Here is a 19,624-nt window from a genome sequence, read left to right as displayed (position 1 = left end):
AAAATCCGGTTAAAAAATTATAGAGGACAACTTAGTGGGTGGTACGAATTTAATTTACTAATTTACTATAAATTTTACAATGCAGGTTTGCAAACTTGCACATGCATTTATATTTGTAGAATCTTATAAACAATTTGGAGTAAGGAAAAATAAAGACTTAGGGTCTGTTCTCTTATGTTAAAATTCAGTTCAGTTCAATTCAGTTAAGCTCCGCTCCTAATTTCCTTCTTTTATAAAATATTCAGTTCAGTTCAGTTCAGTTCAATTCAGCTCAGTTCAGCTGAGTTCAGTCAATGAGAACATGCCCAGACTTGTGGTTCTAATCAAGTCAAGTAAAAAAAAAAAGAAACAATGTCGGATTACTGGTTTCCAAGAAGCATCCGAGAAGATATATGAGAAGCTAGACTCCAAATCATGTAGAACCCAATTTTGCTTCAGAGTTCAGACTTGGCTACAATTGTCTACTTGGATAGTTGATACACTGTATGTACTATGTAGTACTCCATATAAAAGTATGAAACATGTGCTGTGTTACAGAAACTATGTTGCACGAGATCATCGAGAAGTAAGAAATGGAAACGTAAAAATGATACAACCTGAGCTGCAACTTTGTACTGTTTCGAAACAACCACTGCTTTGCCCCTTGTTACTGTAGTTTGTGATACAACTTTGATTACAGGAATCAATTAGCAAAGAAAAATGCAAGGCATGGTAATATATGCAAAGAATGACACCATGAGCAAAGTAAGACACCAAGTATATTTTGTACTCCGTAGTTGGGAAAACAATGGTATTCCTAAGCTGTGAGGATTACAAGAAAACCAAATCAATGGGGTCAAAATTTACATAGGCAGATACAATCAGTTGCATGTTGGCCGATTGGATTCAGCCTCAAAACCTCAAGAGATGCACACTAGTATACAGTCTGATAATTCTGTTCTGAGAATATCCACAAGATACGCCACTGCTGCTGCTTCAATGACAACTATCGAATGTATACACACCTCAGACAAAAAATGAGGATGCAAAAGATTTGGCAGACTTCGCTGATCATTTTCATCAAAGTATTGAGCTGATACCTTAATGAGAACTTTCTTTACGTAATCATCTCAGCATCTAAGCAGCTGCTGAAAGTTAGCATGGCCTCTCCTCAGAATCACTCGCAACAAGCTGATGCTTTCAATTTCTTTGTCCATTTTTTCCAGCAGGAATCTGCTTGCAGAAAAAAAAAAACTGAAGGTCAAATAACAAGATTACTGTTGTCTTCATACTTCCAATGTCAGAACACAGTAGCAAAGTTAGAGCTTCAGTAATCTAAATTGAGAAACTCAATTCTATATATATTCATAATTTCATAAACATACACAAATATGTGGATGTCAACTAACTTAGTTGGTTAGGGTCTTGGTTCACAAATCTCATCTACATCATTTGTAATATGTGGCTCTCTTTACACCAATAAATAAGTAAACATACACGAATATAATATCTCCATTTAACATTGGTAATAAACTATGTATTTGCTGATTTTAACTCACAACCCTTTCTAATTTTGTTAGCCATTTAAGTATCACAAACTACTTTTTGAGAACCACATGAACTAGATAGTCAGCATAAGTGGTTTAGTGCTATAGCCATTTTCCAGAGCCTGGAAACATTTATAAAATAAACCTATAGTCCTATACTGCATTATCTAAAAAGAAACAGAAACAGAACGAATAACTAAGGGAGCAAGAAAGTAACCAGGAATAAATATACCCTGCAAAGCTTCCAGATATTGTACGACATTCAAGGATGTGCAGTGTGATAATATCTTCAATTCTACGAACTCTTAACTTCAGTGCTTTCAAAGTAGGAGCCTTGTGCAACCTCTGCAAACAAAATTTCCTAATTCATTTCTGGAAAATCTTCTGGATACTTTATTCTAAAATAGTCAAGCTCTGCCTCCAATTCTTGTATTTCTTTGTCCTTTTCAGCAATCATTTCATTAGCCTTTTCCAGCGCATCCACATCATACTCTGCTTGCTCTTCCATCATCCTCAGATATTGTAGAGCCTCCATGTTAAGAGCAGCCTTCTCCTCTTGCAACTTAGTTATCATAGCCATAGCTTGATTCGCAGCAATTGCAGACGCATTTCTCTCTTCGTCTAGCTCCTTGTGCAAATTTTTTATACATTTCTTATCATATTCAACCTGTCGTCTCAACTTGTCAACAAGACTTTCACCTTCAATTTCACTTACACTTTCTTCTAGAGATTCAAGGGACTGAGACCTCTCCATACTTGTTGGAGATTTAGGAGGCATCAGAGTATCATTGGAACTAGGATTTTGAATCTTCTGTGGTTCATCAGAGTGACCATTCACTGGAGGGCACATATTGCTTGATAATGAATCTGTTTGGGGGTCTGATACTTTTGAAACTTCCTCATCTGATTCAATAACATTGCAAGCGCTACTGCCAATTTGTTCTGATAAAAGGTTTGAAGCTTTAACGTCCTTAATAGTAATAGGAGCAAGGTCTCTTGCACCAATGACAGAATTGTTATTAGGCACAAGTGCAGCATCCTTCCTTGAAGAAAGAGTTGAGGTGCTATCCAAATCAATAGATTCCCAATTATTCATGGCAGAGGTAAGTCCTGTGTCACCAATTTCCTTAGTTTTGATACCTGGAGGTAGTTTATAAAAATTAACAAATAGTATTCAAAATATTAGGGGTTTGGATAACATCACAAACCTATAAACCAAAAGAAATTGCAACAGTTAAACAAGCTAAACCAAAAAGAATGAGATGCAGGCAATATGAACTTACAATTCTCTTTTGATAGTCTAGCTGGCAGTTGCACGTTTTCAGATGACAAAGCAGTTTTGTGAGAAATAAAATCTGTATAACCAGAAGAATCAAGCATATTTGAGAGAGAAACTCTGTCACCTTCATCTGCAGATATAGCTGGTGAACCCTTTTGAGCACTGGATGATAAAGGAATATCATCCAATGACACAAGCTCAGGTACTAAAGGACTTGCTTTTTTTATAAGTTGTTGCCAGTTTAGCTCTCCAAGGCCCTTCCTTAAATCACTATTAGATATAAACCTTGGAGTGGTCGTTTCACCTTTTTCAGGCTCAAGATGTAGAAGCATTAAATTGCTAGTGGCAGGAGTTGATTTCTGACGTTGCACTGCTGGGAAAACATCAGCATACTGACTCTTCGGGGTGAACTTGGAGCCCTGTCGTGATAGAAATTCATTCATTTTCCAGTTCCGAGGCACATTGATCAGATCATCATCATCAGAAAATGGGAAATCTGATTCAGAGTCTGAACTGATCTTTACTTCAGTGTACCCAACATGAGACAAGGAATCATGATCTCTACTTCCTAGGACAAGAGGTTTAGTTGGCAACAAAAATCTATCCCTTCTATTCTTCAAGCCCTGTTGACTGTTTAGACATCTATGTCCTGGTGATTTTGGTGAAGGAATCTCAGGATTAGAAACAGGTGCAGAAGGTAATTTCGACTGAACCATCTTCTGCACACTTGGTCTAGATCTCCATGGCTTTGAACAACATGAGCAGAACTTTGTGGTCAAAGAACCAGAATTAATATCCAAATTTACTAATGGTTTCTGAATACATTCTGATCCCAACTTACCTACCAAAATTTTGTATGCTTCTTCCTTTGAGTCGTTCTTTGCAAACGACAACAGACATTCTTCACACATTCCATGAACATCAACAAGTTTCCCATGGTTATGACAAGAAATCAAAGATGATATTTCTGACTTATGATTATTACAAAGCAGATTTACATAAAAGTCCGGATTTTCTTTTCCTAAAATATGGTCAAGCCTTGAACACAATATGCAAGGTAATTGTAGCTCACAGTATTGAGCAAACTTTGTTAGGAAATACGAAAATGCTGCATCAAGTAACAAGAGAAACAGCAACAACCACTCGCACGCAGCTGATTTTAACACGCGGGTAAATCCATGTACATTACTATCCACTTTAATTGGGAAGGATCCTTTTACAGCCATATAATTTGAATTACAAGGGTTTCCTACAATAAACCAATGACTTCAATTGGGAAAACCAAATGACAATCCAGCTTATGTAAACAACCTGAACTCCAACGTTCCAAAATCGATAAAGATGATCCCATCCCAAAATCAGACCCTAAAACCACCAAAAATGCCACAATTCATAATCCATAAACCAATTTCAAAAGCCAACATAATCATCATCATCAAAGTTTAGCTACATTAACATAAATAATCAATCAACTAACCAGATAAATAATTCTCACGACAATCACCCAAATAATATAAATCCCACCTCAATCACAATTCACCCATCAAAACAAGAAATTATCAAAAACCCAATTATTCCCAAGTACTAAAAGTCAATATAACATTGCCCAATTCCTCAAACATTCCAAAAAAAAATATACCCATTACATCATTTCCAATTTCAAATGAAACCCAGATGATAATATCAAGAAAATCCTAATAGTAAGTGATTTATTTCTCAAAATGCCAACAAATTTCAGATATCAAAGGTAGAAATCCTGCTAACTTAGAAATAAAAATGCAATAAAAGCTAAGATTTTGGGAAAGAGAAGAAATCAGAAAGAAGAGGAGAGAGAAAAAGAGAGTACCTTGATTGAATGGAGGTATTCAGATGGATCAGAGGTGAAGAACCAAAAAGAAGGAAGAAGAGGGAAGGAGAATAAAAATGGAAGCTTTTGAAGATTAAAAATGAAGAAATTTGTTGGTGGGGTGGAATGACAAAGACGTCCTTTGGGCTATGTGAAATCGACTGACCGTTAAACCTCAACCAACACCAAAACTGTTGGCCCAAATATAAGATAAAATAAAATTAAATCTACTACTTGTATTTGCTTGGTTTCTAATTTTTCTAATGTCCATATTTTTTAATACAAAAAAAGTATGGTTTGGTTTTTAATACTTTCCCTAATTCGTACTCCGGTCTCCGGGTAATAATAAGACTCGTAATATCCAATATTAAATTTAACTGTATTCTATTACATAAAACATAAAATGTCATAAAAATTATTGATATAGATGAGATTCAATATTTAATTCAAAGAAGTATTTATTAAGAACTTTCTTTCTTAGTTACCTAGTATTGATATACTTAAATTTTGATTGTTGACTGCATGTAATCAATTGTACAAAGTCATAAATACAAAAATTCGCTCTTAATACAAACATTTATACATGTCTTTTATCATAGAGTACATTGTTATTATCCGGTATTCCGGTGACTTTTGTTATTGCATTGGTATTTTTTTAAATCAAAAAATCAACCAAACTTTCTAGATAATTGAAATATGCTTAAGATTATCAAGAACATGGCTAGGATTAGGTGACCCAAATGGTTGATATAATTAGAATTGGACAAGGTTTAACTTTGCTTTGGATTGTACCATGTCCTTGTCACATGGCTATCTCTATATAAAATGTATGTATAAAGTAAACACTAAACCTAACTTTCTTCTCAAATTGCTAACCTGATTTATTATTCCCCAAATTTAATATTCTTAGAATTGATAGATAAAGGTCCCCAATTGTTTTTATTATTACAACTATACTTACCCATGATTCTACCCATATCTCTCCATATACATGCCATTAGTTTAGGCGTGGCACGTTTTAGTTCACTATATAAATATTTACAATAACCGAATTAGATATTGGAAATTAATGCTTACATTACTCCATTTGCAAAATAAATAATTATAGAAATATAAATTAATGTAGATTGAGATAGATGTTGAGGAAGCAATCATAGCTAGGAATGCTTTTAAGTACAATTATCATGTTATCAACCATATAATTCTCCAGCTTTTAATTTTAATGATGATAGCAAGTGTATTGTATTTGTAGACTTGTAGTTGTGGCCATAATTTAAACTTATGTTTCCACAGCCCATGAACTGAGCATGCCCAAGCCCAAGCCCAAGCCCTATGGGGTGTTGTTTGGTGGGTGGTTCAAGTTAGAGAGCGATTAAAGAAAGTAAAAGCGGAATAGGGTGCATTTTATATGGGGGCATGTTTGTAAAGTCATGTTAAAATACGGGCGTTACCCGGTAAATACCGGACGTTGTTTAGTAATTCACTTTTTTTTTTTAAAGAAATCTAATGATATATTATATAATACTCCACATTTATTTATTTTATATGGTAAAAAAATTAAATGAAGTATGATATGTGAATAATGCAAAAATCAAAGTGATGCATTTAAAAAAAAAAACGGAGGGCATAGTACGGAGTGACTTATTTTTAGCATTATCAATCAACAAGTCACAAATAAATGATCTCTACGACAATGTTCCGAGGATTTGTTGCGGTCTTGAAGAATTCTTCTAGTTCATCATCATGTTTAGCACTGACTGGACTATTTTTCAAACCTCCATTATTTATGATTTTCACTTTCTCTAAGCAATGCCGCCAACATCTAACTGGAAGGGATTCACAATAAACACACTTCTCTAGTGTATTATCGTCCTCCTTGTACTCAAACTATTCACAAATCATTGAAACAATACTATTATCATATATTTAAGCTAAAACAGCAAGATGTAAGCAAAGAAATTATACATATTTACTAACTAGCTCATACTCAAACTTTTTAATGCGTAATTTTATCCTTGTTGTAATATTAATAGAACGGAGGAAGTATATTTTAGTATTCATACCTCAAACTTCTTTGATGCATTGAGAGCGAAGTTAATAGTAATCGTCTCTGGACCACATGCAGAAAGCCAAAATAGACCATCAATAACTTGATTGATAGTGGTGTTCCTCTTATGAAAGTACACAACATATTTGAGTTTCTGGTCCTTGACAACAAGAGGAGGGTTCAGTAATTTTCTTATATCCGAAGGAACCACCATACCCTGCACAATCGAAAAACAATTACAAGTATTACAATAAGTACAACAAGCTAAGTCATATTCATGGTTTCATAACACATTCATCTTTGACCATTAATATTTTTAATTACTCGCTGATACAAAATTTCAATATGGGAAGAGGATTTTAAAAAAGATAACTAACCCCGAAAAAATATAGTTTCAATCTTCTCCAGACATTAAAATTGCCCAGACACTTAACTAGCTTCTCACACTCAAGAGCATTATCGGTGTAGTCGTACCCTCGCAACCAAATATTAGCCATTGCTGAAGCACGACTAGCATCATTTAACACAAAAGATGGGGTAGGAAAAGATCGATAAGCATACCAAAACCAGAACTTTAGGTACAGAAATCTTGGGACATCAACAATCTTGAGTTCCTCTAGCCCATTAGTAGATAGAAAAATAGTCTCAAGAGATTTACTTGATATTCTAACACGCTTAAGATTATGACAATTATCCAAGGTGAGTCGCTTTAGCTTGGAGAGATTGTCAATACAAATGTGATTCAGCCATCCATCCGTTATTCTAGCATTACTGATAATCTTTATACTTTTTAATCTCTTGCTGACTGCTAGATTGCGAATAATGCAAGATCCAGTTGATTCATTAGTCTGTCCACCAATACTATGTAAAGTGTATAAATTCTTAAGGTTAGGGGCATCTATCTGAATCATCTTGAAATAATTACGTCGATCATATATGTATAGAGTGACAAGTCTTTTGAGATCCAAGGCGTTTAGTGTGTCAAATTCACCAATGCAATCGACAATGCTCAATGATTTTATCAGACGACAATGAGCCATGACACTGTCGAGTAGCTGCTGATGGAGTAAGCTGACGCATTTCAAATACAAAATCCTTAGGGTAGACCAAGTGGTTTCGAGGCAAGAGTTGAGTACACATCCACTTAGCTTCAACTCACTTACTTGTGCTAATTCTTTCCAGGAAGCCACGGTGGATGATATGAAGCTGTTTCCAGGAAGCCATTGCCTTGTGTATCTATCTTGACGATAACCAAGAGAAAAATCAATCTTCTTCACTTGGAATTCGACGACTACCCAAACAAGAAATCGGTTCAATAGCGAAATTGTTGATTCAGGGAGATTGTCGCCACCTCTAAAATCCAATCTAGGAATATGAAGTATGAGGTGCTTCAGCATAATGTTATTATTATGAACTCGCCGTCTTTTAAAGATGTAATGATCGATGAAAATGATAATTTGTTCGTGAGAATTTCTAAGGTCAGGGTGAGTAAGTAGGATGTGTTGGAAGAATTGTTTACTGAGGTTTAACCGAGGGAGGGTGAGCCAGACATCCCTCCACAAAGTCGACAACACGGAAGTTGCAGCAGCCTCTTTGGTGGGAAGATAGTACAATATTTGGTGCTTGAGATCCAGTGGTAGTTTCGATATCCGATCTTCCTCCTCTCTTCTTACTCTCTTCTCCATTATCCTACAATAATTAGGGTTTATGTATTATCAATCATGAATTCATGATTCATGAATTAACATAACTTCGGATCAAATATTGTGGATTTCAAATTACTGAATTAATTTAACTTTGAAGTTTTAGATTTCAGCAATTATCCTTCTAATTAAATTGGAAAGCTTATTACCTGCTTGCCACCGCCGCCGTATACTCGCTCGCTTGCCAACTGCCAAGCCAATTGATGAACGTCGCTGGATGGAGTTTTACTTCTCCTCTACCTTATATTGCAGTCATAACGAATAATTAAAAATAATATATTTTTCCTATATTTCTAGCAATTAATTTTGTTAAATATTATTAATTCGCGTATTTTGTGTGGCTGGCTAGTAGTCTGACACCCAATAAAACTTTAATCGGATAATTCTGGGCAACCGAGTAAAAAACTTTACCTAAGGGCTTGTTTGGCATCAGTTTTGGTTTTCAGTTTTCTGTTTTTTTTTAAAAACCAAAAACATAAAACAGGAAACAAGAAAAAGGAGTTTCCACTTTTCTGTTGTCAGTTTTCAAAATTATCATAATTTTAATAAGTTTATATAATTTTTGATTCATTATGGGACTCATATCATATACTTTTAGAAAACAAAAAACCAAAAAACAGAAAACCACAGCAATGCCAAACGAACCCTAAATTATTTAATTTTAGCTTCGTATTATATGCAGTTATAAGAGTTGTATATACTGTATCATTTTTTATTAAAGAATACGAACAAGTATAATTTAACATAAACAAGTTTTTCACTTTAACCTTGAAAAACATGAAAAATATCAAATTATATCAATTATGTATATTGTATAATGTTATATGAGGAATTTTTGGACTCTAACTATTAGAGTCATTTGGCATAATCGTCCATTCGATCACTTCTACCGGAATTAAAAAAAATAATGTCATAACACATGTTGGTATTTCATTATACTTTAGATAGTATCACCATGATACCAACCACCTTATTCAGTGATACCAACGAGCGTTAAAATGTTTTTTTGATATCGATATAATTTGTTGTTAGTATCATGTGAAATACCAACGTATACTGTTAGATTCATTAGTTAGAGTCATTATATAGCATGAAATAATCTTCGTTCAATTTTCCATGTGTGCCTGCTATTGGAGTACCGTACAAATTTGTCTATATTGAGTTTCTCATATTGTTTTTAGATATTACATTAAATTTATCCTCTACAAATGATTGTTCAACTGATGATGACGCCTGCCTCTCGCTATTCAACCTACATGCGTCCCAAATATACATAATTAGTCTTAAAAATTTAAGTGGAGGTCTATTGTAATAATTCATCAAAAAAATGCTAGAATTTGTTTTATATATACGGGTGCACGGTGCACCCAAGAGTGTTTTTTTTTTTTTTTTTTTTTTTTTTTTTTGATGATTATTGATCATTTTATCATCAAATGAACAAACAAATACTATAGGATGTACCGTACTCCTGAATGTATAGGATAAATGATAATCTTACTCCATATCATATTATTTAAAAAAAAACAAGACAGAGGAAATAAACATACCAGCTAACATCAAGGACACGTATAACTTTGAACAACTCTCCATTCTTTTTGCTAAACTTTTCCTCTAGCAAAGGACATCCTCTAACCTGTAAATACTTCAAGTTGTTGAGAGATTGCATAACATCTTGTGAAGGAAGACACTTCAACTTCGGCAATGAAACAAGCATCAACCTTTCAAGGGATGTCAGTTTCCCTAACCAATCCGGTAACGTTTCGAGGCATTCGAACTCGGTTATTTCCAGCATTTGAAGTCCCTCTAAATGCTGAAGTTGTACAGGAAGTGTTTCCCTTCCATCATACAAATAATCTCTACATGCCAAATCCAATATCCGAAGCGATTCGCAAAGTGGACTATCTTTCACCAAGTCTGTAGGTAACAGTTCATCAGTGTACAATTTTTGTAAACAGGGGAGACTAGCCAACCCTGCTAGCTCTAATTTGTACTTTCTTCTTCCATGACATGATGTGATGCCTAGTGCACGAAGCCGGGTTAATGGCGAAAGGTCCGGGAGATTTTCAATGTTACAACCATCTAGCATCAGTACTTCTAGCAGTCTGCAGCATTGGAACCCATGTTTTGGAAATGTAACAGTTAACAAGTAACACTGTTTTATTGACAAAAATCTTAGTGACCTAAGGTTTTCGACATTAAGATTTCCCACTGCGTATGTAAAATGAGTCAATCTTAGGGAGACGAGGTTGTACAGTGGTGATCCTTCTATGCCTTTCATCTCCATCAACCACCTAGGGAGTCTTGTACCGCCGTAAAATCCAACCTCAAGCGTAGACAAACTCTCATGGGGCTGCAGGGCTTCTAGGATTTCATTATTCATATGGTATGATTGATCTTGAATTCTAGACCATTTTAGGATTAACCTATCAACATTCAACTTGCTTCCCAAATTTAGACCTCGAGCCTCGTCTAAACAATGTACACATTCTAAGCCTTGGATGTTCAATGTACCCTTAAGGTTAACCAACGGACCTAGCTCACTTAATCTACCACCCCAATCTTCTCTTAAATCGATTACCGGTATAGTTTGCAAAGCAGTCAAATGACACAAGCCTAAGGGTATACCAATGCCTGGGTATTTACTGGCACAAATGTGCCTCAAATTTACCAAACTACTAACTTCTTTGGAAAGAATTGGAAAGTGTTTTCTTCCATATACCTTACCAATCGATAATACTCTCAATGTTTGCAAATGGTAAATTTTGGTGATCACTTTCGGAAGTATCCCAAACTCATTCCCAGAGATATCTAGATACCTCAAATGTTTTAAGCAACCAACCGACTCTGGCAACTCCTTTAGTCCTAGATTACACAAACATAACACTCTTAAGCTCCTAGAATGCGCCAAGAATTTTAAACTCATGTACACCCTTAGATAAAATGACCGAGGACTGTAATAGTATTTACGAAATTGCTTACAATATGCAGCCGTGATCTCTCCTTCAAAGAGTGTAGTCGATTGGTGTTGATGCCCACTTGAAGTATCATTGATCTTTATCTTCTCTTCTAGATTCAAAAACTTCGAGTCACTTGAAACAACGCGTGCAAGAGACAATACAAGGTCATGTATCTTGAACGTCTCCACATTTCCAAGCTCATCCATTTCAGCTTCTTGAAAAAGAGAACAATTCAACAAAATGTTCAAGTATTTTTCCCCTGTTAACTCCATTTTATCACATGGTTGCAAGAAGCCTTGTGCCATCCACAATTGAATTAACTTGTCCTTTTCTATGACTTCGTCTTCCCCAAAAATGGCACAATAGGAAAAACATCTTCTCAACGCCGTATTTGGCAAGTAAATGAAACTTAATTTTAAGGAAGGCAAAATACCATATTTATCTTCTTTCTCCCATAAATCACTTTTCTCAATTTCTTTCCATGCCTTTATATTTTGTTCCCTTAACAAGTCTCCGAGTGCTCTTATGGCTAGAGGAACGCCGCCACATTTCTTTATCATCCTCCTTGCTATCACGTATGCCTCATAACCAGCACCCACTAGATAGTCATTATTCATTCTCGCCATAAATAAAGACCAACTATCGTCTTCACTCAACCCTTGTAACTGATAGCTATGAGCCTTTTGTATGACATTTTCACCATAGTTGTCACAACTATATGTGTCCATCTTCGCCACCACATTTTTCCCTCGTGAGGTCACTAGAAGGCTAGTACCTTTGGAACCACTAATTTCTTGCAAAGCACATCGAAATGGTTCCCAATCAAATGTATCCCACACATCATCTAGTACGAGTAAGTACCTCTTCCCATTGAGCTTGTCGCGAAGCTTTTTTACTATTGCTTGACTTTCCGACAAATTGGAAGCCTCTCCATAAAGAATCTCAACCATTTTCTTCAAAATATCGATTTGATCAAAGCTATGAGAGACCACAAGCCAAATAACATGAGAATTGAAGAATTCCATCACTTCTTGTGCCTTAGCAACTCGTTTGCTCAATGCCGTCTTTCCTAAGCCTATCATGAACATATGGAAGGTATAAGTGTTCTAGTATATATTTTTCTTTCCAAACGTTGATACATAGAAACACTAGCTTCTTAGATTGATGATCATCTTTTAAGCTCTTACTTATTTCTTATTAACAACAATATGATTGGATTGATTTATTTATGTGTCAATTAAACCCCTGTTTATAGCTACTAACATATAACAAATAACCAAAAATAGCTAAAATATTTCCAAATTCAAAGTGATCAAATGTTCTGTTTTGAATCAAAGAAAATACAGAGTATATAAAGGAAGTAAAAAAAAAAACACTTTGTATTAATCATGACTTGTAAACTTACCAGCCAAGCCCACAATTCCAACAATGTTTAAATCTGTCGCGGTGTCTCTAGGGTCACATAACAACTTAACAAGCCGAGTTATGTCCTCGTCTCTTCCAACAAGAAACCGATCATCCACCCATTGTCGCCGGTTTTGTTGTGTCCTGTTTTCAACTTCATCACCATGACATCTTGACGTGCTATTATTATTATTATTATTATTACCACTAGCAACTTTTATTGGTTTAAGGCCAATAACCTTAGCATCACTATATATTTTATCTATCAATTTCCTCAACTTCTTCACCCTACGCGCCATATGATAGCGCGAAAAGGAAGAAATAACTCCATCTTTGAGCTTGCCTCTAGCCTTTCTAGTCCGGTCTCTACGCTTCAAAGCATCATACGAACACTCGTCGAGTAAATCATCTGCTTCGTAGGCTGCATCGTTTACCTTGTTGAGCCAATCATGTACTAGGCTATTGTTGTTGTAGGATTGAAAGGAAGCACCCTCTAATAATAAACTTAGTGTAGTGAACTGACTTTGTAGCTCCTTTAACTCTTTCGTGTAATCCCATCCTAGCTTGATTTCGTCGGCGATACGTGACAATAGTAGTGCAAGCATTCCATGAGTTTCTGATGCTATTAGTCCACCTACTGCGTTTTCCATTATTCCACTCATTTTGCTCCTTCAACAACTCTTCCAAGTTCATTTGTGATCGATCACCAAGCTGTCGGTTTCGCAATCGCTAATCACGGGTTGTTGTAGCATCAAGGGGGAAGATTAAGGATTTGAGTTTGTGGTGAGAAATTGAAAATGGCGTGAAGGGAACAAGCTAAGGAAGGCAATTAACTAGTGAGGGAGACTTTTGGAGTCATAGTCTATTGAAAAATGTTATTTGAATATTGTGATTGTGAATAATTGGATCATTAGTGGTTAAAATCAAAGTTGGTTGTTGAAAATAAAATAAAATAAGTATTATTCTCAAATGTTGACTTTATGGCTTACTTTATTGAATGGTTAGTTTGATTTTAAACGATATCATCCATACGGAGCTAAGTGGTCAATTACGGCTACATCATATCACGATGTGTTTACATTTAGATCTCGTATCTAAAGCTGCAATGGCTTAGCTTTGGCCATAAAATAAAATTAATGGTATGTTCTGATTTACTGAACTAAACTAAAATAAATTGTTTATGAGAGAAAGAAATTAAGAACTAAACTAATTGGAGCTGAACTAAACTGAAATTAAGCTGAAGAAAACAACCCTAAGTACAGAGTACATTATACACATCATACAATTTTTTTGTTTTATATACTTTTAATACTGTCATAGTGTTGAAACACGTTAATTTACAATGGATTAAAAATTGATATTTATAAATATTAAAAGAGTCGATATTTACACGCTTTACTACAACAAACTCCTTAAGTAAATGGTAACAGTCTAGTTGGTTACAATCTTGAAAGATAAGAGTAGTACTTCGTATTGAAAACCTATTTACAAACATCGTCTAGTATAAGAGATTGTTATATAAACTCAATGCACAGTGCAACCGTGCAACTATGAGAATTTTGCTGTCGTTAGTCTGTAGCACCATATAGAAGTTGGGCTTCTTCAAATCATACCAATCCAATGGGCCTCTTCGACACAGTTAACAGGCTTGGATTCGATTAACCTGAAAGAGAACAAGTACGAAACTCCATTGTTGAGCTTGGCAATGCTTTAATCTCCTTCAATAAATACATGAAAATTAAACCAAATTCTACAAACAGAGGTGCAAATATCAGAATTTATTCGAGGTATTTTCAGCTTTAGTTTAGGGTTAAGTAAAATTATCCTTCAATGATTGATTAAGTTGATATATCTGTGATTAATTATAACTAATAAACCTTGTTTACTAATTATTGGGTTTCAGGAAATAAGGAAAACCATGAAAAGGGCATTCGAGATCAATAGTTTTGTTAATAATTGGGTAACTAAAATTTCTGGGTTTTGTTAGTTTATCAAAGTATTGAAATTTATTGAATGTTTTGAAACTCTGAGTGTTATTAATTTCTTTTTTGGGGGGTTTATTGATTCAATTAATTGAATTTTGCAGAGAAATGTGGGAATTAGGGGTTTATCAGCATTGGCTGGAAAGGGAAAAGGGCTGCAAATATCTGGGGTTAAGGATATTATAGCAGTGGCTTCTGGTAAAGGTGGAGTTGGCAAGTCAACCACTGCAGGTATTGCCTCTTCCTCCATTCTCTCTCCTCTTTCTCTTAAAATTATATTGGAATTTTGTTAGGGTGAATGAAGGAGGAAATGGGGTTTTCTGCTGTTGATAACTTGTGATGATTTTTATTTGGTTACTCATTGTGTAGTAATTGGTTGATATTGGGATTGATAGTATAATTTAATTGCTAATTGATGATTTCAAGTCTCAAACTTTGGCTTGTTTTTTAGATGTCGAACCGTGGAATTTTGGAGTTGTGTTGAAATTGTCTGTATGGTAAATGAATCATAGGAAGGAAATTGATTGAACTCCAACATTACTGTTTTATAGTTTTTTCAGGGCAGTCAAATGGTGAGTAAATGGCTGTATATTGGCTTTTTTGTAAGGTTTTTTGAACATTGGTGGCAACATAAAGGAGAAATGCTTGTTTCTCTGCTCCAAAATAGGAGTAATGTTGAACATGTTGTAGAATGTTTTAGGTTAATATATGTAGATATTAAGATATGCTAGGTTTCTAGGAACTTTGCTCACATACTCCGTCCAGATACTCAGCAGTGAGGAGAGTGCTGGAAGACAAGCTTTTCTGATGTTGATTTTGTTATTAATGATAATTTTTTCATAGTGTAACTAGTTGTCCATTGATGCCACTACAGTGTGGTGTTCACTGTTCACGTACTCACGTAGATATGAGATCTGCTGACTCTTGTTATGAACCATCAGAGTATTAAGCTAGTGACTCCTAAAATGACCAATTACAATAATCACTGAGGCATTAGTCATGACTGAATCATTTATCTATCTACTTTTAGCCCCCCCCCCCCCCCCCCCCTCTTTTTTTTTATTTATTTCTCTTAATATTGGCTTCTAGCTTAGAATTTCAGTTTGGAGGAGTAAATTTGGTTTAAAAAATGGCTTTTCTCTTTTCTAGGTCTTCACTTTTAGATGTTGCATCCTTAGCATTTTAGTTAGCGTCATTTTTTATCTCCACCTCCGCTGATTCTTCAGTTTGGGTCACACTCATGGAGGAGAAATAAGGGTGTTTTGTATATCATTAAAAAAAAAATTAAAAATTAATTAATTAAAAAAAAAAAAAAGACAAAGACTTGTTTCTAAATTTTTATTTTTTTCTTTCCTTTGGGGTGGCTGGCATGAGTGGAGTTTTCCAAATACTACATGTAATTTCTACTTAGAGATTCTAATTAAATGTTTTGACCTTAATTTGAAGAGGAATAGAGTCATATTAGAAACTTTGCTAATATAGCTGATATGTTTTTGTGTGATAATTTAATTTGCAGTTAATTTAGCTGTTGCCCTTGCTAAAAGATGTCAGCTTGCTGTTGGTCTGCTTGATGCTGATGTCTATGGACCTTCTATCCCTACAATGATGAAGATTCATGGAAAGCCAGAAGCCACTGAGGGTGAGTTTTTAGTTCTGTGTAACATGTTATAAATTTTTGGTGTATATGTAAATGGACACTTAGTTGATTTCTTGTCTGTCTCTATATAGTTCATACATCATCTTCTTCTGGTTGAGGGGCTCTTTCTGCTATGAGCATATTATCTCATACTTGATATAAATGATTTCCTTTTTTTGCTAAATTTTTAGATTTGAAGATGATTCCCAAGGAAAACTATGGAGTAAAGTGCATGTCAATGGGATTGCTTGTGGAAAAGGATGCACCAATTGTTTGGAGAGGTCCCATGGTACATAATACTGCATCATATGCTTGTATTATCTTTTGATTTCTGGCATCAAACTCTGGGTTTCATCTTGGCTTGACTTTAGTCTTTCAGGTAATGAGTGCTCTAGAGAAAATGGCCAAAGGAGTTGATTGGGGGAAGCTTGACATTCTTGTAGTTGACATGCCACCTGGAACTGGTGATGCTCAGCTGACTATTTCTCAACGGCTGCAATTATCAGGTACTTTAATTTTGTAATTTGTTAACAGTTTAGTGTAGGAACCCAACATTCGTTTGCGGGCTTACGCATAGCATCATCACTTATATCATTAAGCGTAAATAAACTTAGCAGATTAATTAAGTCAATGCATCTTTGTAGTGAAGAATCTTTCTGTTTTGGCCCCGCGAGGGGTGTTGGGGTATTCAGGAGGCGGTGACAGCACAGTGTTCACTGTGATGTCATTTAAACTAATATGTTTTGCTCACTTTGGTTGCTTTGGTTAGTAGTCCAGCTTGAACTATTTCCCCTGAAATGTAACTTTTCTGTTTTTTCTTGTATAGGTGCTATAATTGTCTCCACTCCTCAAGATATTGCATTACTTGATGCTAGAAGAGGTGCTCACATGTTCTCCAAAGTCAATGTTCCGGTATGATTAACTCTTTTGAAACTATTAACTGCTCTCCTGAATCGCTTAATGTGATAATATTTGAGCAAATATGGAACATTGATGCTTTTGGACGTGTTGAAATTCTGTACATAGGACTTAATATATTTCAAGAATGAAAACTCAAGCTTTCCTAAGGCTGACCAATTGTTAAACTAATAAACTCTCTTCTGCTGCCTATTTGTTTCATCCTTTAGGTTAAATGATGTTTACTGCCCTCTGGTCTTGATGACCATTTGTGCGCTCTTTGATCCTCTAGTTAAGTAGATCCCATGATAAATAAAAGCATAATTTTACCTTCACTGTTTGACCATCGTCTTGATGGACCGTTATAGTCTAGTTGGTTACCTGTAAGTATCTGTTTCTGTTATGATGTACCTGGTACCTCTGAGACAGAATCTGTAAGGACGATTTGCCTCTTGAGAGTTGGGACTAAGGAGATTAGAAGTTTGCTGATTAATCTCCATGTTGCTTGTCAGTTATATCTGTTCAATAGTACAATAATGTATGGGCTTTGGTTTTCCCTGCAGATTATAGGAATCATTGAAAACATGAGCTGCTTTATGTGTCCTCACTGTAGCCAACCTTCATTTATTTTTGGGGAAGGAGGAGCAAGGAGGACAGGATCTGAATTGTCTCTTGAATTTCTTGGTGATGTAAGTGATTATCTTTTCGAGAACTTTAGTATGAGGAAGCTATGTCCTAAATTTTTCTTTTTGGAATCATAAAGAATCAAAATTCTTAGTATTGTTCTTTTGTATTCTACTGTCAAAGTCTCAAGTCCATTCTCCCAGCAAATGCTTGGGTTGAAATTGTTTTGGGTTTAATTTTGTTTGTGTTGCCTGTCAGTTGATTTTCCCCTCACCCTCTCTGCGTGGGAACTGAAACATGCTATGTGTAATACTGGTTGATGATGAACTTGTGTTTTACAAGACCAGCCTTAGTTCATTAGCATCAAACAAGTTTTTACCTGTCCTGCCTATGAGTTATGGTATAAGGAAGATCTCTTGGTGCACCAACCGCATATTTCCTTAGAGTTGATGAGGGAAAAATATCAACATCCAAAAACCTGACCTACAGATAGTTAATCTCGATTTTAATAAATCCTGCAAGAAGTTCTGAGGAAACTCCCTAAAAATGGATAAGCATTGTCATGGAATTAATTGTGCTAGAAGAGATGATGTGTTTTCCAACTGATTGAGTGTTTCTGTCTTCATTGGAGATAACCAAGCCTGATCTCTAAGGCTCAAAGTGAAACCCCAAAAGTGTAGCTGTGAAGATTATGCTTGGTTAAGGAATGATAGATGAGATTGTGAACTATCTTATGCCCTCAGTCCCTAGAAAAAAAGTTTGCCCTTTCACAATATCCTAAGCGTGCCTGACAATAACAATTACACTACCTTGCCAACACACCACAATACCGCATGTGAGTACTTCTCAGTGTCCTCATTTTGTCAGTTTGTGTGTCTGTTACTTAGCCCTGAGTTCCCTATTCTTTGCTCTCAGCCCACTCTGCAAATATCCAATTATCCCCATGATTGAAAGCTAATGTAACTATATACAGATATTATGTTTTTAGATGGATTTTGACTATGATTTTATTTCCTTTAAAGATGTTTTTACAAGTTTATGTTATAACCATTGCAGATACCCATAGAGATGGACATTAGAACTTGCTGTGATGATGGTGTCCCTATTGTAATATCGTCACCAGATTCAACCAGTGCCAGAAGATACACTGATGTGGCTCAGAAGGTTATAAAGCGACTAGAGGAAATTTCAGAGAAGCAATTTAGCCCTGAAATTTCATTATGATTTTCAGGACTTGCAAGACAAATTTCCAGTGCTCTGTGACCTTGTGCCTTTCTGAGGAAAAAAGAGAGGGGTGGGGGGTGGGGGGGGGGGGGGGTGTTGGGAGCGTTTGGGTAGATCTTGTAGTCTAACAGTATTTTTGTGCACTCAGAAAATTCTAATATCAGGGTCTACATGTAATCAAATCCTCTTGTGTGGTAACTATGGTGTGCAATCATGGTATTGCGCTTCAAAATTCATGGGGGTTACCCCTCCGGTTTTTAATTGTCTCTGTATTTACTTTTCAAGTTTTGTTGAAACGCCTTCTATTTACTTGAGTATAAAAGTTTTCAGCCACAATTGTTCCAGATTGCTGCTCTTTATAGCTCGATACAATTTCCTCTATGGCTACCTCATTGCTAATGTTCTTCAATACGCTTATGCCATTTCATTGTTTTCATATCTTCAACTAAACCATGTTTATACAGTTAGCAAGTGGCTGGTGAATGGTGATTGACGCCCT

At 35.5% G+C, this 19,624-nt stretch overlaps 4 protein-coding genes across 7 annotated transcripts; 1 reads left to right on the top strand and 3 right to left on the bottom strand.

Annotated features, from left to right (window-relative positions):
* Positions 1-566: 566 nt before the first annotated feature.
* On the bottom strand, positions 567-4,787 carry LOC145604358 (putative myosin-binding protein 4). Of its 4 annotated transcripts, XM_081660284.1 has the most exons (5): positions 4,652-4,787; positions 3,651-4,170; positions 2,810-3,551; positions 1,759-2,666; positions 567-1,212 (listed from the first exon to the last, which is right to left on the bottom strand). In XM_081660284.1, the coding sequence occupies exons 2-4, from the start codon at positions 4,029-4,031 to the stop codon at positions 1,888-1,890; spliced, it is 1,902 nt and encodes a 633-aa protein (XP_081516410.1). In that variant the 5' UTR covers positions 4,032-4,170; positions 4,652-4,787; the 3' UTR covers positions 567-1,212; positions 1,759-1,887. The 4 variants fall into 4 exon arrangements, with proteins under 4 accessions (XP_081516410.1, XP_081516407.1, XP_081516400.1 ...); XM_081660281.1 differs by having other exon boundaries at positions 1,744-2,666; positions 2,810-4,170; XM_081660274.1 differs by having other exon boundaries at positions 2,810-4,170.
* Positions 4,788-6,319: 1,532 nt separating this feature from the next.
* LOC145577962 (F-box protein At5g03100-like) lies at positions 6,320-8,383 on the bottom strand. Its single transcript, XM_081635377.1, has 3 exons — positions 7,076-8,383; positions 6,715-6,915; positions 6,320-6,538 (listed from the first exon to the last, which is right to left on the bottom strand). The coding sequence occupies exons 1-3, from the start codon at positions 8,381-8,383 to the stop codon at positions 6,320-6,322; spliced, it is 1,728 nt and encodes a 575-aa protein (XP_081491503.1).
* An 850-nt stretch (positions 8,384-9,233) lies between these two features.
* LOC145591114 (putative disease resistance protein RGA3) lies at positions 9,234-13,646 on the bottom strand. Its single transcript, XM_081647519.1, has 3 exons — positions 12,764-13,646; positions 9,949-12,433; positions 9,234-9,653 (listed from the first exon to the last, which is right to left on the bottom strand). The coding sequence occupies exons 1-3, from the start codon at positions 13,422-13,424 to the stop codon at positions 9,554-9,556; spliced, it is 3,246 nt and encodes a 1,081-aa protein (XP_081503645.1). The 5' UTR covers positions 13,425-13,646; the 3' UTR covers positions 9,234-9,553.
* Positions 13,647-14,295: 649 nt separating this feature from the next.
* LOC145591106 (iron-sulfur protein required for NADH dehydrogenase, mitochondrial-like) lies at positions 14,296-19,461 on the top strand. Its single transcript, XM_081647508.1, has 9 exons — positions 14,296-14,549; positions 14,666-14,722; positions 14,849-14,975; positions 16,261-16,383; positions 16,572-16,669; positions 16,760-16,886; positions 17,207-17,292; positions 17,841-17,966; positions 18,958-19,461. The coding sequence occupies exons 2-9, from the start codon at positions 14,681-14,683 to the stop codon at positions 19,123-19,125; spliced, it is 897 nt and encodes a 298-aa protein (XP_081503634.1). The 5' UTR covers positions 14,296-14,549; positions 14,666-14,680; the 3' UTR covers positions 19,126-19,461.
* The last annotated feature ends 163 nt before the right edge of the window (positions 19,462-19,624 follow it).

Source organism: Chenopodium album, chromosome 2 (genome assembly GCF_948465745.1).
Source record: "Chenopodium album chromosome 2, dcCheAlbu1.1, whole genome shotgun sequence".
NCBI classification, from domain to species: domain Eukaryota; kingdom Viridiplantae; phylum Streptophyta; class Magnoliopsida; order Caryophyllales; family Amaranthaceae; genus Chenopodium; species Chenopodium album.
This window is presented reverse-complemented; position numbering and strand designations above follow the sequence as displayed.